Genomic DNA, 18,741 nt, shown 5'->3' with positions numbered 1-18,741 from the left:
ATAATATTAATTATTATATTAATATACTTTTTTACGCTTCATTAACAGTATTTATTGCGAATTGTTACGAGAGTCTTACATGTCGCGAAGCCTAGTACAACAATTCAATCTCCTATTACCACAGTCTAGTATATACAGTCACGAAGCTTGAGTTGTGAGCGTGCTGGGAACAATAGACTGTGCCGGTACTATTTCGCATTGTCCGTAATGAGGTGATATTAGCGATCCTAGTGGTTAGCAACTATCTATGGATGCATACTTACTACGTATTGAGCTTCGTGACTGTATATACTAGACTGTGCTATTACCTTGAAAAGTATTTTCGCTCTCCCGCTCACTCTCGCTCTGTGACGCAGCGCATTGCACAGGAAATGGTATGAGTGGATTACAGATGCGTAGCGTGAAAGCCTTCAAAGAGAAGCGCTGACTATATATGCAACTTCAAGACTGGGGTTCGATGCTTGTTGCCGTCTTACCGGGGGTTCAATGGGAGAAAGACCTATAGCCACCGTAAAAATGATAAACTTCAATAATTTTTTCAGGCCAAACGGGGGCCTATGGGATAGAAAGCTGAAAAGCACGGGTACTTTTATTTTCAATGTACTTTCACCTCAAAAATTCCCTATTCGATCTGTGACATTGGTCTGACAATGGGTCCTTGTGAGTAAAATAACTTCTAATCATGGTACAGTGGAACTCCACAAATAGACGCTCACTCTCGCATACTTCACGATACAAGGTAAGTCAACGCATCCTGTCCCGTGCTGCACAGGGCTAACCAGTTGAACCAGTGCAGTAGTGTGCAGATACTCGTACACGTTGGCAGCATGGCAGGGAACAAAAAATGTGTACTTATGTTGAAGCAGAAGTTACAAATATTGGAACGGTTTAAGAAAAAGGTGAATCAATCAGAGCCATCCCTCAAGAATTTAACATTTCGATCAGAACAGTGCACAGGATAAAACAAAATTCATCTAATTACGAGGCATTCTGTAGTGATTATAAGAAGCTTTGTTATTATCAGTTGATTGTAGGATGAAAACACAGCTTATTTTGTGTATTTCCTAAAATTAATCAATAGGGATGATTTATGTTCTCTCTTGAAGGGTATACACCATTTTAAAATAATTTAATACACAAACACAACTATTACAAGAAATGCTCATTAAGTTTTTGTAGCTTTATTCTCTTCGGCTCTAATCAACAATAACAAAAATGCAGGTTACCAGGCGACGATAGAAAAGAAAAGATGCGAAAACGAATGAGGTGTATAAACAATTGAATGCTCTTTCATATTCAAGTATAAAAATATAGGGGTATCATTTGAAGTGGGAGTGGCTGGGGGTGGGAGGTGAAATCTAAAATGCAATTAAGTCTTGTTTAAGACTTCCCCCTTGATATCTAAATTTACGTGTTTTTTTTTTTTTGGTTTAAATTGAATTCAATTTAATTAACTAGGTATTTAGAGTTGGAAGTTTTGAAATGAAAGCCCCGTATGTAGATATATTTAGAGAGTTTTTCCTTAGAAGCTTGTTATATGTTTCAGATGTATCACGTATATATTATACTTATTCACGGATTTGTTTTGTTATATATTTTGCATACACTACAATATATTATTTAAAATTATATAAGTTAATTATTTATGTTTCGGTTCGCACGCCATGAAAACATTGTACAGCCCTTATGTTTACCAATGTCCGCAGTACTCCGTAGAAAGACAGCGTTCGTACCTCGTCTCGCACACAGACCATTGCTGTGTCTATTTGTGGAGTTCCACTGTATAAACTACCGTTAAGGCACAATTTGTAAGTCACTCGAATAATACGGAGATGAGTACTTAGGAAAAGAACATTATTTTATAAATCATACCAACACATTACTGCACAACACAACGACGTCATCATCGCAATACCTTCAAGGACTGAGTTTGGACAAACGGTTCATATTCTATGATGATTATGAAGCAATATCATACATTCAGAAATAGCAGGAATCCCTTGGTATGTTGTCCCAAAGATCACAGTTTGAAATAAGACAGAAAAAACACAAGATCAGATAAACATATTCTGTCTATATGGAAGGAGATATGACTCTACTTTCCACCCGGAAATCTAAGCAGAGTCCGCTGGATTTACCCTTTGAACCATAAATAAGGACTTATTGTAGAAATAGATTTGAAGAGTACTTCTGTTGATGCACTAATTCATGGTGGAGCGAGAAATTAATTCTTTGCAATACAACGCATCGGAACGAGTATAAACCTGTGCTAATGCGCTCATTCCTGCTTTGTTTCGTCTTCACATTCATTGAAACTCGCTGAAGGAGATTACAATACGCAACAGCGGGGTGCTTTATAACAACGGCGCTTTAAACCCCAGCTGCCATGTTTGTTACGCGCGTCTTTGTGATCATAATTCATTATCCATTAGAATATCGCAAACAACTGACAAATGAAATAAACTAATAAAACAACGCATGCCCACATTGTTCAAAACTGAATACGTAAATCGTATAATGCAAGATTATGATACAATGTATCGGCGTAATCTGCACGTTTGTTTCGATACATCTGATTTATTATGCGCTTTTCCGAAGTGCAGATATCTTGCAATATATTTGTACTTATAGAAACGATAGATTTTTAAAGAAAAACTGTATTTATCTCTCATTAAATTATTTGATACTGTATAATAATCCACGCTCTTTTAGCCACCTTTTTCTTGGACGGCCCTAAGTGGATAATTAAAGATCAGGGTAATACTATGGTGACTATGGTCTTCACTATGGTATAGATTGTAACAAGATTAGTTTTCCCTGTTTTATACTTCAGTTTCATTCAGATTATTTACTTACGGTGCACCGCACATGGGCACTCTCACTCTTTATCTAATCGTCTAAACTTGTTAGATGGAAAACAAGACAATTAAATAATAAACTAACCCTGCCATGAATCGTTATGATCAGGATGGTAATCTGGGTGTCGAGGTATTCAAGTGATAACACGCACTCACTATAAAACACAACTATTTATTAGAACATGCAAAATAAATTTGTAGCACATAACATATCCTGTTAACAGTGTGGCGTAGACAAAATCCAGATAATTACCTTACATAGGTAGTTGTTTGCCCACGCTGGCATCCATCTTGTCAAACAGTCTTGACATAACCATCACTCAGCACACACATACCCGTTACATACAGATTGGTCACCCCTCAAACGTCACACAACAATGGATGCCTTCGTCGTGGATTCCATACTGTTTAAATTCGTTCTACTGCAAAAACTTGATTAAACATAAGCCAAAACAAACTCACTGAACTGATGATATATAGAGGCAGGCTTTTAGGTATATCACAACTAGAGAAAAACGATCCACCAAAAATATAAATGCCGACCAGTGTTTCACCAGAGTTGACTGAACGCAAATCAGTCGGGAAAATGATAGCAGCTCAAACTAATAAGTACATCCCAAAACTCGCCGCTAGCTTCCACCCGAATACCTTCTACAATTCCCTCGCAGGTTCCCGCACACCGAGCACTGTCAGCTTCTGGTAGACTTATCGAACCCAGTTCGATCCCCGGCCTACGTAGCAACTCGTACTCTTCACCACACTCTCACTTGCCGGCACACCTCAAACCTTAGCGAGTCCTTCCACTGGACTAATATCTTCTGCGATACTTCACAGGATCCCACAACACGGTGTACAAACAACTCCTGGTAAACTTATGGAACCCAGTTCGTTCCCCGGCCTACGTAGGAGCTTGTACCCTGTTACGCGTCTGACCTACACGAGCCCAACCACTAGACTCACGCTACATTCCGAGATGAAACTCGCTTCACAGACCAAATCTAAATCACGCCATCGTCTTGACCAATCAGCAAGCGCTATTATAAAATAATTAATTCTCCCCGGATCAAATAATTACTGGCCCCCCCACGGGCTCAATTCATCATAGGTTATAGGAACAGAAACAGCATAAAAAAAGTTGAGAGAAAAGCCATCTACGAGAAGTAAGAAGAACTAGATCAGAAAGAAAAAACTACAAGCCATCTATGAAGATTAAGAATAATTAAAACTAACAGAGAAAAATATGAAGATAGAAAAATCTAAGAGAAATAGAAAGGAAAAGAAAGATGTGCCGAAATATAAACGGCACAACGGGAGTCTGAATTTGATAGTGGACGGAGCAGAGATTGTTGGCGTAGGAAACATAAAAAGCATTGGTATTATTTTTAACAAACATGGGGCCAGTAATGATGAGATTGTTGTGAGAAAAAATTAAGAGTGTATTGTGACAAGAGCACGGCATTCGGTTTTATTAAACAACGAGATAAGAACAACAAAAGCGAATCTACAGAATTCTCCTTCAGAGTATTGTCATGTATAGTTTGGAAACACGGGTTATTGGTAACAACAATAGGAATAAATGGTTACTGAAATGCATTTCTTAAGACGGAGCTCAGGACGATCGAGGCTGGATAGAAAAGGAAGAGATGAAGTTGGAACTTATTTTGTTTGGACGTGTGCAAAGAATGATGGAAGAGTGATTTCCGAATCAGGTGTTACTATTAATTCCATCCTAGCCAAAAAAGAGAAGTCGTCCACAATGCAACTGAAGAGACGATGTAGATGAAACCATGATGACGAGGAACAACCATCGAGAGCTGACAAGACAGAGACTGTATTTCTGCATCTTGAAATATATTTATATCTTTTGTATTCAAGACACACTCTTTGCTTCCGTAATATTCAGATGCAGTTTATGAAATATTATTTATGAGCGAAGCATTTATTTATTTCGGTTCTTTTTAGTGTCGGTTATATTCTCACAATTTATACTGTATATTTATCTTATTGTTGTTATTACTACTATTAATAATAATAATAATAATAATAATAATAATAATAATAATATTATTATTATTATTATTATTATTATTATTATTATTATTATTATTATTAATTATTTAATCTGGTGGGGTTAAGGCCATTAGGCCTTCTCTACCACACCACCAGAATACAATTATACAAAAGAGGAAACAAATGTTGGGGAGAGTCGGGTAGTATCGGACATCGGGTAATATCGGACAGCGAGTTTCTTTCATCTACCACACGATGATAGTACCTGATTGACATGGTTACGTTTCCGTGATGTCGCATAGAGAAACGTAACCATGTCATTCAGGTACTACAATATGGTGATAGATGAAAGAAACGCACTGTCCGATACTACCCGATGTCCGATACTACCAGACTCTCCCCTAGAGAAAAATACAAGTACATCATCATCATCATCATCATACATCATTTTTACCCGTTTCGTCTCAGCTAAACAAAGTCTAGAAATGTTTCATTTTCCTTATAAAATCAAATTATCCCAACGATAGGTTAGTGTATGTATTCTAGAATAGAATGCAGAGGTTAAGTAGAAATTAAAAAAAAATTAATTAGAACTAATTAGATAAACAATGCAGTTAATACTTAAGTTCTTGATAAGACTTGTTTTGTAAACTTAAAATATCTCCCATTAAAATCATGGACAGAAAACACTTAGGATATTTATTTGTCTTTCACCAATCCATAATTCGTGTACGTGGCATGATCTGGAAGGACAACTAGATTAGTTATCAATTAAACTACAATTATACCCAAATTATCCCATGTTTGTACACTGTAATTTGCTAACAAACCATTAATAATATATTATTACATTTTTGTTATAAATATGTTCTAAACATGCGTAATGCACACATGAATTTGGTTAGTATATCACAGCCGGTTCCTCAGCAATATTGCTCCGAATATGATGTGTCATTTCATATACTGGTAAATAAGGAACAGTTTTTTTTACCAGGCAGTATTAGTGTGATCAACACAAATTTTTAACACTCCATGATACACAATTGTAAAATATACAATATAATATATTAAATTGGCATGTTTTTGAAGATCAGGTAAAGTTTTATTCAATAAATTGTAACTTATACCCAAATTACCCCGACCCCCTATAAGAAATGTATAATGTGAAATATGGTTTGACTTCTAAACTGATCACTTATGTGAAAATATCCCCGGCCTTTTTTTTTCGTATTCTGATATTCTGATCTTATTATGTCTGTAAATCGTGTGTATGAATGACGAAGAAGTTGACAATAATTTCGTTAGAAGTTCAAATGGTTTCTTAGCTTTGTAAAAAATCTATTTGAAGTTTCACTCGAAGTCAAGTTTTGTGGATTCAGAATTTGTAATGAATGCAATTAATAAGTTTTAAAAGTTTCCTAAGTAGTTGGGAAACTAAAAGATGCATTTTTTAAAGCAAAATGATTATTGCACACAAAGGCACGCACGCATATAATACGCAGAACACCTGGAAAGTTAACCTAACCTCGCACTTTGCCTGTGCGATTGAGCCTTTAATTCGGAGTTAGTTTCCGAGTGGGACGTCCCCCGGGTTTCCAATCGACCTCTATCGCATCCCTCTATTTTCTTACCCTCAATCCTTCTATTCTCTGCAGAACCCTTTCTTCTTCTCTCCCCAAAGACGTTTAATTACTAGCTTTTTGCTTTGTTCTGCCGCCACTTGCCAAGAACGTCCCCCCATATATAACAAAGGGGGAAGAACTACAAATCGTTCCAAAATAATCGAGTGAATGACTCGCCCATAAAGCTTCTCCTTCATGGTGCTGACTACAGATAGCAGCACCATGAAAGTGAAACGCTAATCAAACCGGGCCAGAGCTAAGAGAAAGTCTTGTTAAAAAATACAAGGCATTACCACAGTCTAGTATATGCAGTCACGAAGCTCAATACGTAATAAATATGCATCCATTGATAGTTGCTGACCACTAGGATCGCTAATATCGTCTCATTACAGACAATGCGAAATAGTACCTGCACAGTCTATTGTTCTTAGCACCCTCACAACTGAAGCTTCGTGACTGTATATAGGCCTACTAGACTGTAGCATTACCTCACAACGTGAATCAGACAGAGGAAATGTACCTAGTATCTGCATCAATTTTGAATTAGGCTAACACTCTAGGAATTTGCAATGTGAGACTTCGTGCTTTCACCACGTTCAGTTCAAATATAGTTCTTATTCTTTATTTTTCCATTAGCCATTCAGCTCAGACTGTCATGTCATCTTCTTCTGGATCAACTCTGTTTCCTTTTGCCTGTTGGTAGCTTGTCCCTGGTGATTTTAATTATCCCATTTATATTAATTCTGTTTATATGTTCATTCCTTCCTGTTTCTTTCTATATACACATTCAATGATATTGTCCTTATGGTGTAGCTCCATTCTCTATCCACCAGAACTTTTTCTGCAATTTTATGAAGTACACCTTCATTTCCGCTGTTTCCAATAATATGTTTCTTATTAACGCATCTTGTATTGTTCCTGTCTGATATGTCATAACAAATAATAATATGCCCAGTCCTCACGGTGCTTGTTTCGTTCTGTGTTTCCTTGCTGGCCAGCAAGCTTGGTTCTCTGGTGGATACGGCGATGGATCCTGTGCTGGTTGCTGTTCACACGGAATTGGCCCTTTTCATAGTTCAAATTTGAAAATAATCTGCTGTTTCACCTGTTGCCAACACTCATGATCAAAAGAAACTAAACCGTGAGTGGAAAACAACTAAAATTCTACATTAACAATAGTAAATGTCATGATAAGCTAATTAAACCAGAAGCCGAGACGTAGATGGGAGGATAATATAAACATGGATTTGAGGGAGGTGGGGTATGATGATAGAGACTGGATTAATCTTGCACAGGATAGGGACCGCTGGCGGGCTTATGTGAGGGCGGCAATGAACCTTCGGGTTCCTTAAAAGCCATTTGTAATTAATTAAGTAAGTGTAAAACAGCTAAAGTCCGATATTTAATTGCTGTTTCTTAGAAACTAGATAATATAGAAAAAAAAAACAGATTTAGTTAGAAAACAACGAACATGGCGAAATGGTTTCAGCGGTGATACTATATTATCATCTTTGGTTCCAGCCTCCAAACCAACACGAAAAATAGCAAGCAACCTAATCTCGAAATCCAGCAAGCTAGCCACCAGAGCGCATTATTTCCAGCAAGTGAGCACGCAGAGCAGCCATCAGCGCTTCCAACTTGGAATCCATAAAGAAACAAGCACCGTGGGAACTGGGCTTTACTATAGTTTTGTAGATTCTAACCTAGGTTTCAATTTTCAAATTTTTATTTCTCCAGATAGTACCTATAATTAAAATATCTTGCCACTTGATTTGTTTTAATAATCTGTTGTCTTACTTCTTGTTATAAGTTTCCAGCTCGATTCATAAATACCTAAATGCTATTTCTTCTAAGTTCTACTGATGCACTCTTCCTAGGGAAAATTGTGAGATTAAATTTTTTGGCTGTTAGGTTAAATAAATGTAACAATCTTTGCAGCTCACTTTCATTCTCTGCCAACAGAACTGTATTGTATGCATAACAGATAATTTGCAATTCTTGCTTCCCCAGAGTCTTAGTTCAGGTATAATATTTTTGGAATTAAACTAAGTTGTGGAGAGATATAAGTATATGATTTTGTCTTCAGTAATTTTGCCAACTCGAATTCGAATACGGAGAGGAGATCATCATTCTCCCAATACTCTCTTCATATTTTACAAATGATTTTACACAAAATGACAACAAAATGGTACAAGATCTTCGGTGATGCTAGATGGAGGTGGTCACTCAGATTACTACTTCTCTGTGAAAAGCGAGCAAACCTGCCCCGGCGCCAGACCGGGACGCCCAGTGACAAACTTGCATATATACGGGAGTGTACCTGGTGCTAGTTAACAACTTGTTTCCGAGACTCGCTATATGAAGCCTTTAGGAAGATGTTTTCTTGGCTACATTCGCTCGAATTGGGAAATGGTCTGTAATATCTAGTCACCGTTGTAGGCCTATAACTGCGTAAGTAATATCTATATTATTTCGGGGGGGTTAAAAATATATCCGTAAAATTTAAATTTATCTCACCAAACTCTCTTGGGGATTTTTAGAGGAAAAATTGGGAATAAATGTTAAGTTGGTATTGTGGACAGATAAAGTTTAATTTTTTGCGGTGCTTCAATTTTATATTAAATACTTTTATTGTTAGATCTATGAGGAATACTGCTGTAAAACGGAGAATACAACGTATCCCAAATATCGATTTTAATATGGTTCATTTCATAAAATATATAAGCTGTGGCAACGTAGTCTCAAAAGGCACTAGTATCTCCTAGTTTGTTAAGCGTGCGGCTACCATATGAGCGTGCGCTGACTATTGTTGGAAAATGTTATTATTAGAAAATGGTGCTATCGAAACTTCAGAAAGTTTTTTGTGTCCTGAATTTCGCAGCTCATGGTTCTGTTGTAACTATAGAAAGAGAAAGATGACTTCATTTTTCAGCAAGATAGTGAATCACCTCACTTTCACCATCATGTGCGTGAGTACCTCAACCTTGGATTGGCCGTTGCACTGCCGAAGACCAAAATTTGACGAGGCCTCTGCATGAGCTCACCTAATTCCCTGTGATTTCTTCTTTGTGGGGATATGCATAGGACAATTTTAACGTTCCTTCTCTGACCAGTAACCTGCAGGAGCTACAGCGTCACATCACAGTTGCGGTGCAGGCGATATATGACATGTTGCGCAGAGGTGGGAGGAATTGGAATATCGCCTAGATGTGTGCCATGTGATCACAGTTTCACAAATCGAAACTTGTGAGGTATTAAACAAAACTTTGAGAGATTACCTGTCTACTGGCACTTATTGCGTTGCTGTAACCTTAATAGAAGCTACAGACTAAGCCTAAAATATTGTGAAGACAGGAAATCATTTTGGAACACAGTGTATGGCATTAATGTTCTATTGGAGTCAAAACATTCATTAATATGCAAATAAACTTTTAGAAGGTTATGTTTCAGCTCTCAATAAAACATCAGTTTTGTTCTATAGTTCTATGTTATATATTTTTATTTTATTGAGTTATTTTACGACGCTGTATCAACATCTAGGTTATTTAGCGTCTGAATGAAATGAAGGTGATAATGCCGGTGAAATGAGTCCGGGGTCCAGCATCGACAGTTACCCAGCATTTGCTCGTATTGGGTTTAGGGAAAACCTCAACCAGGTTACTTGCCCCAACCGGGATTCGAACCCGGGACACCTGGTTTTGCGGCCAGACGCGCTGACCGTTACTCCACAGGTGTGGGCTCTATGTCATAAACGGAACGAAATTTTTGACAGTATTTTACTAGATTTAGTAAAGTATTACGCTTTTGAGAGTATCAGGAATCGAAATACACATAATATAAAATTCTTGAAAACTATCAGTATTGTTGAAGGAAAAGTAAAGCGAACTTCTAAATCAGCGATACACAGCATGTACAGACTGCCAGAGTACGCTGAGCACGCAGCAGCAGAAAATGAGGAAGGGATGTACATTCAGCATTTTTCATGGAGACTCATTCTGGTATCAGTTTTTTTGAAGAGCGGATGTTAGCAGAGCTTACAATCAGTTATATATAATTTGAACATATAGTTACAATGATTTTTACATAGAGAATTATATTTCATATTTCCAATAATATCATAATATTTTATAGTGCCCATGCTTTTGTAAATTGCTATCATTGACGCTGAAGTCGTTGAAATTCAATAGAGAATACGGCGTCGTTAAATAAAATGGTTTCAGTCCGAACTCACACATCATGCCCTCTGTATGGAACAAAAAGGGGTGTACTCTGCTTAATACGAGTAGGCCTATATGGAAAACATATTTTAATTATTAAGGAAATCAGTATTCAGATACACCATGCGTAAGTGATCCAATCCAAATTAGAGCCCTTCTGTCGCCAGTTTCAAATATTAATAATTTTCCATTTTTTGTAACACAGTGTCCCTGGTTTAAAATGAGTAAATATTGTTTAGTGCCAAATTAAACAATATATGTATTAACATATGAACCTAATATATGATATACTAAGATTATATTAAATTATTTACTTACGGCTTTTAAGGAACCAGGAGGTTCATTGCCGCCCTCACATAAGCCTGCCATCAGTCCCTATCCTGAGCAAGATTAATCCAGTCTCAATCATCATATCCCACCTCTCTCAAATCCATTTTAATATTATCCTCCCATCTACGTCTCGGCCTCCCCAAAGATATTTTTCCCTCCCGTCTCCCAACTAATACTCTATATGCATTTCTGGATTCGCCCATACGAAATTAGAGGAATAAAAAGCATTATTTAACATATCTATATTTTCCTCTATATATAGAGTTATTCCAAAATCAGGAAAAATTATTTTATTTTTATAGAAACTTAAGTTTAAAATGACGGAATTTCTGCCGGCAAGGAAAAGGAAATAAATTTAAACAGCAATTCAAGATATTTTTGAATGAATGAATTATTTTTTCTTAATTAATATCGGAAAAATAATGGTTTTGTTCTATAAATGTAATTTTACCTCATTATTGTTACTATGAATGTAATAGAAATTGTTCCAGCGCATTGAGAATATTTAGAAATCTAAATGGATGAAAGTAACGACCCTGCATTTTTGTTGTCATTGTGAGAACTTCTAAAATGAATTTTAAGAGACTCTGCAATATATATTTTTTCTGAGTGTTGTTCATTTCCTACTAACTGAAGGATAAAGGAGAAAAATGTCAATTATTTCTAAATGTTTTCATTCAACCAATCCATTGCGCGAACGGCCCACGAAGGGCCAAGCTCGACCAGCGAGCTGCTGGCCTTATGTCCACATGCCTCAATAGAGGTGAACAATCATCCAACTAGTCGGATGTATCGTGGCCAGCAGCATCGTATATCGTGTATGGTATGGTCAGCACAATTATTCTTGCAGTCATTACAACAGTTGTAACTAACAGTTGTAAATTACTGGTTGTCATTACAACCAGTAATTTACTAGTTTTATAAACCTGTCGCACCTCCTCAAATTCATCACTATGCTGCGTAGGCACCGCCCCCATACACTGGCCGAAATTTAATGAGGAAATGTCTTCCCTTCGAGGACTCGAACCAGCGCTTAATTCGTAAGGCGAGTTTTAAGCATGATGCCTAAGATTATGACATATGGCGTGGGACAAAATTGTGTAATTTTTCTACAAACTTGCATCTTAAGAAGTCACAAGACTTTCAAATTTTTCTTGACTTCTGAATAATCCTAATTAATGGATCAACGATGGTACAAATGCAGGGGAACGTCCATCCGCATCCTCCGCACACGAACACACACAAATATTGGAACACGAGCGCGCACACACACACACACGCCAACGTTCATAGCACATGTGACATACGACTCAATGTGAACAATACCTGGTCGCCACTGGGGCTGGGCGTAGTCCAGTTGGCAAGGCCCGCCCCGAAGCTGTGAGGCCTTCTCTTGTTGACGAAGTCTACGGGCAGACTGTACTCGTCGCACAAAGACACCTGAAACAAACACAAAACTCCATTCAGAATATTGCTTTCAGATTGAAGTTCCATCGAAGTAACCATCACTTCACCCTCGTATCAGTGACTGATCCCCCCCACATCTCATCTTTGCAGTCACTGTAATATAAAATTTTGAATCGGAAGCAAATGTAGAAGGAAAAAACCTCCTCTGTCTTATTTTATGGAATATCATATCATCCATCCTGTGATATATTATTCAGCAGATGCGATCTCTTTCTACTTTGTTAAGGCATCCAGCAGCAGAATTTTTAGTGTTACGTTTAACATGACTGGCATGATAAGTGTTTGAGCTTATAATGAAAACGTCTGAAACTACAGGCTGATTCTGAAGGGATATTATTTTTAAAAGTGATCAGAAATCATTGCAGGACTATGAGAGGGAAATTTCATTGTTGTTTGCGGTGTCTATTCGTGTATTTTTAATCTAAAATCGTATTCTATTTCATTCTTTCTTAATTATAATTGAACCTATGTAGATGGCCAGATATGAAATTCATATTGATGTGCTGGCTGTCATGGTTGGGACACGTACATAGAACGGACGATACAAGACTCCCAAAACGTATGTTGGATGGAAGAATATTGGGTGTCTCTAGACGTTGTAGACCTAGGAAAAGATGATTCCAAGATATCTTGGACGATTTGAAGAGGTTACGTATATCTGGTTGGTGGGAGAAAGCGAAAAGAAGTAATGAATGGAGGCGGATCGTTGAGGACGCCAAAGCCCACACTGGGCTGTAGAGCTGTTGAAGATGAAGATGAAGATGAAGAAGAAGAAGAAGAAGAAGATTAATGTGGTGGACAACAGTCGTAGGTGTTTGCTGGTATGTCGGAAATTTCCTCGTTGGGCGAAGGTAAAATTGCGGGGTTAAAGGACTGACGAAACTAAGGTAATAGAAACAACAGTACTACTGCTGCCCTAAGACTTTTTTTTACCCAAGAGTCAGGGTTTTTAACCCTGGTCACTAGTCATTCGGCTGAAAGGTCGGATTATTTAACAAGCAGATGAAAAATGAATCTCCTCGTAATGGGGGGAAAGAATCCGTGTATAGTCGCGACGCTGTTATTCCCGGCGTGACTCCTCCTCTTTGCTTACGTCTTAGGAAGTGAAGGCTCTATAAAGTCTAGGTAGGTAGTATCGTTCGCCATTTTTGTTTTTTCGTTGCCGAGCTATCATATGAGGACTCTATTTGCCACACCGTTAAGCATTATCTTGTCGTAGCTCCTATGATAATAAATCAAACGCACTGGTTAGCAAATATTTGAGCGGCAAATAAAGTCTTCGTGTGCTTTCTGCGAACGCCAACGAAAGAGCCAAAATGGCGGGCGATTATATTAAGTATTTAGGGAGCTTTAAGAAATGAATAACATCTTCATCAGCGAATCACAAGACGCACACGTTTAAATGTAGCCGACCTGCAACGCGATTGGCTGCCGGAATTAGAGCGACGGGACTATAGCATTCTGAAAATTAATGTGTTCCTTACGAAATACCATTAAACGTGTATGAAACATCATTATTAATGAAAAACAAACAAAACGCTTAAATGTTGAAAATACATAGGCCCATTAAAATTAAGAGCACTAATACTTCCAATTGAAAGATTAAACTTTGACTTCCTCTTCTATGGAACTACATACAGTTCGATGTTTGACTTCAATTTAACAGTCGTCAGATACAGTACTACGGATCTTCTCCGTATGTTACCGGGTGTTGCAATTGATATCGCGACTGTCATATTCATGTATGCCATTGAGTCACACAATCTGAGCATCCTCAACTAGTGCAGAAAACATTCTCACATGCCGAAAATATAGTAATCTGGTCGGCAATTTTTAACCGGTATCACAGAAGCTCGAATGCTACTCGATTAAATTTATTTAATGATATAAAAGGTAAAGACCAAATGGGGAGTATTCACGGAGAGAAATTATGTAAGTTGAGAGAAACAGCAGAGCCCTAAAAAAAAAAAAAGAATCCTCATCCTTCGACTTTTACACCACGAACTATAAGGAATGAGAAGTCTGCGCTCTAGCGCTAATTTGTACAAAATTACATGTTTTTTTTTTGCCCAACTGCTTGTATTCACCATAATAGAAAACACTGACAATTACAGCAGACTTATTGCTTCAAAACTCTAATACAAAATCTTTATCCTTACACAATTTAATTTCTCTAGATATGATCTCATATTTGGCACTACCTTCTTGGCATCAGGGATTCTGAAAATTCGTATCTCCGCAAAAACTCTAAATAAATCCCTTGCCACATCAAAACATACTCTGTTTAGTCTCTATACTTCGGATATTAAGTACAAATTCGAAAATGATATAAAGAACGATCTGAAGGCCTACGGTTAAAGAAATAGTTCCTTTGTAAAACACGACAAACTATACAAACTATGTATGGTGAATCCTATTGTACATTTCTCCTTTACTCAAGATGTCAGGAAGCAGAAAGTTTGACTGGTTTTTCATCAATTTTTGTACACGTTTAATTTATGAATACTTAATGAGTCGCTAAATAAGACAATCTAATCTAACATAATGCCAAGATTGTAAAACTCCGTTACGGGATTACGGCGGACTTCGTGTCAGCGGCTCCAAAGTTAATTAACGAATGTGTCTGCCACCTTCAGGTCCAGGAAATGAGAGCGTGGCTCTGCGCGTGGGTGTGACACTTCTATTAGGAGAGGATCAACACCACCAAAGAGAAGATTTTTTTGCATCCAGATCCTTATTAATGAAGTTTGAAAACTACTTTACCCAAGGCTACTTATTACCTGCACATTTCACGCTCTTATTCCACTGTAGTATTATTTTTCCATCAAAGGCTTTCATATTATAGTAGAGAACGTATCCTAAAACAACATTCTGACTATTAAGGGGAGTTGGTCATTATCGCATGCAAAATAATGGTAAAAATAGCCTATCTTCTAGCAGTCATAAATATAATAGTCTGCTATTTATCAGTTATCTTTCATTTTTGTTAGCTGTGTGTGTATACATATTAAGCTTTAAAATGAAAAAGAATGGTGACTCTAGAGTAAATCTGTATCCTTAAATTAATTTTTTTAATTAAGCACAATTTGTTTTTATAAATTCACTACATGTCTGTGATTAGGTACACTCTATTCACTTATTATAACACATATTGAATTGAAACTTTGACTACTTACTGCTAATAGATACTAAAACATACCCTACTAAAATTATTCATATATCTGTAATATTATGGGCATAGGGATTATAGTAATCATCACCGTCAATAAATTTAAAAAAATTGAATATTAGTATAAGCCCTATGCCCATAATATTATAGACATTTTAACAATTTTAGTAGGGTATGTTTTAGTATCTGTTAGCAGTAAGTGGCCAAAATTTTAATTCAATGTGTGTTATGATAAGTGAATAGAGTGTACCTAATCACAGGTATGTAGTGAATTTATATAAAACATACGTTTAAATTCAAAAATTAATTTAAGAGTAAGATTTACACTAGATTAACCATTCTTTTTTCATTTTAAAGTTTAATGTGTATACATATATCACTAAAAAAATGAAATAGCTGTGATAAATAATATTACATTTATGACTGCTTGAAGATAGGCTATTTTTACCATTACTTTGCATGTGATAACGTCCAATTCCCCTTAAACTCTGAAATTGTACACAGCCTACGCACAATGTGATTCTTATCGATAGTATCGACATGAAGTTGAGTTTTTACACAATATAACCACAGTCTACTAGTACATACAATCACGAAGCTCAATACGTAGGGAATATGCATCCAATGACAGTTGAACTTTAGTTGCTAGCCATTAGGATCGCTACTATCGCCTCATCACAGACAATGCGAAATAGCACCGGCACAGTCTATTGTTCCCCTAGTACTCTCAGTTGCTAACCGCTTGGAGCGCTGTATCGCGAGAAATGAAAAAAAAAATCACCCCAAGCTTCATGATTGTATGATATTAGACTGTGCTATAACACAAAAGATAAAACTGCAACGAATAAATAAATATCTACTGTATGTCTTAGGCGAGACACGAATCCATGACTATGGCTTTCATGCAGTTTCCGAGCTGCTTCCTGAATGTTGCATATAGTCTTGCCAACCATTACATTTGGATTTTATTCAGTACTCTAGGCATGATTAGACGTTTGTAATTTATACCTACTGATGTTCTATAATATTAAATTTATAGGAAACAGAAATTATAAAAATTAGTAATGAATCAGTAGCAATATAATATATCAAGACTGCCTGGAAATTGAAAGAAGTAAAAATAATACCAGTAATAAATTCAATGAAGATAATGCAACAAAGGAGCTCATCAACTCTATACAAACAGAAGGATTCCCTGATTGACAAACAGTAGCCTACTTTCTCTCTCTCTCTCTCTCTCTCTCTCTCTCTCTCACACACACACACACACACACACGCACACGCACGCACGCACACACACACACGTATCATATATATTGCAGAAGACCACAGTATCCAACAAAAAAATACAAGGAATCTCGTCGCTGCAACATATTGAGGTGAATTTCTCCCCGGCTGTAGCTAACCAGCAAACTATTTTAAGTTTTGTCCTATTATAGAGAGGAAAAGAGAGAGATCTGTCCTTTCAGTAGTCTTATAGTCTGTGTATTGCTGGCGAGACTTTATATCTTGTGCTGAAATTATCACTGGTATTACATTTACTTCTGTACGTGTATGTATTTGTCGTGTATATACAACGTATTTCGTACAATGTGGGACCCATTTCATCAGTAAATAGGAGCCACAAGAACAACGAAAGAAGTTCACAAATAAATTGTCCCATGTGTCCTTGTTTCCGAATTAAAGCCAGCTGAACTGTACATATGCACTATCTCTCGACTTGTTTACTAGGTATGCTATGCCTGGCCTGCACGCTCTCCAGACCTAAATTCATTGAATTTTTATTTTTGGGGTCACTTAAGAACAATTGTTTATTCACAACTCATTCCCAACATGAAATACTTTGGCAGTGTGTTCAAGACGGCTACCAACTTATCCGATAAATACTTGCTATTTAAACAAATGTATGACATTTTAAGACCTTACGATTATAGGCTTGAATTCAGGCTGAAGGTGGTAAGCAGCTCCAAATTACTGCCGTACCAACATGACTGTACCTTGGAATAAAGGTCAATTGGGACAAATATTTATATTAACTTTTTGCAATGTTTTTGTATCCCCTGTCCACCTATGAACTGGGTCTCACATTTCCACATGTTTTTTTAAAGTTGGTTACTTAACGACGCTGTATCAACTACGAGGTTATTTAGCGTCGATGAGATTGGTAATAGAGAGATGGTATTTGGCGTGATGAGGCCGAGGATTCGCCATAGATTACCTGGCATTCACCTTACGGTTGGGGAAAACCTCAGAAAAAACCCAACCAGGTAATCAGCCCAAGCGGGGATCGAACCCGCGCCCGAGCGCAACTTCAGATCGGCAGGCAAGCGCTTTTACCGACTGAGCCACGCCGGTGGCTTTCCACATGTTACAAAGCACCCTGTTCTCTAGACAAGCCACATAAAAATCACATGGAATCTCGTCGCTGCACTGGAATGGAATTTATTGAGGGGGGCACTATAGCCCAACACTGCGACCTGTTAAGGTCTATTGCGCTAACCCTCTAGTGACGCATTCCCAAACCTACACCGTCTGACCACACTAAGGTTCTCTGTGTATCCAGGTTTCGACCAGGCAACCCCACTCGTCCCTAGGCCAGCGCCAGCCGGCGTTCGGGGAATGCTATGGAATGATAACGAAATGGAGAAATGGTGACGGAATGATATACATGCCTAATATGGGGAAAAACGGGAGAACCCCGAGAAAAAACTAACTGCGACCTTGTCCGCCACAAGTGTCACTATGGATTTTTCAATGAAAAATCCCAGACCTGACCGGGACTCGAACCCTGCGTGACAGGTTGCGTGACAGAGGGTAATTACTGTATTTAATGTATATATTCGATAGTATGACTATCACGTAAGTTATATGCAGAAACTCTATTACAAAGCTACAATTCTACAGAGATGTCACATCAGAAGTAACTCTTCATGGGTGCGAGTTACCCTTTGGTTGTGCCTAAAGGTGGAATATTTTAAGTTTTTGTGGTACTATTATTTTGTGACATAAGTGACGAAGAATATTAATATAACATACCGGTAATAATCGTAGTACATAAATATCATAAC

The 18,741-nt window shown here is 37.4% G+C and overlaps 1 protein-coding gene across 1 annotated transcript in view; it reads right to left on the bottom strand.

Annotated features, from left to right (window-relative positions):
• The window catches only part of hwt (heavyweight), a 275,487-nt gene that overhangs the window by 210,991 nt on the left and 45,755 nt on the right, over positions 1 to 18,741 (bottom strand). The window contains exon 2 of the mRNA XM_069834175.1: positions 12,364 to 12,477. Coding sequence (XP_069690276.1) covers positions 12,364 to 12,477 — 114 coding nt within the window. The remainder of the gene's footprint in view (positions 1 to 12,363; positions 12,478 to 18,741) is intronic.

The sequence above is a fragment of the Periplaneta americana genome, chromosome 9, assembly GCF_040183065.1.
Source record: "Periplaneta americana isolate PAMFEO1 chromosome 9, P.americana_PAMFEO1_priV1, whole genome shotgun sequence".
Classification (NCBI taxonomy): Eukaryota; Metazoa; Arthropoda; class Insecta; order Blattodea; family Blattidae; genus Periplaneta; species Periplaneta americana.
This window is presented reverse-complemented; position numbering and strand designations above follow the sequence as displayed.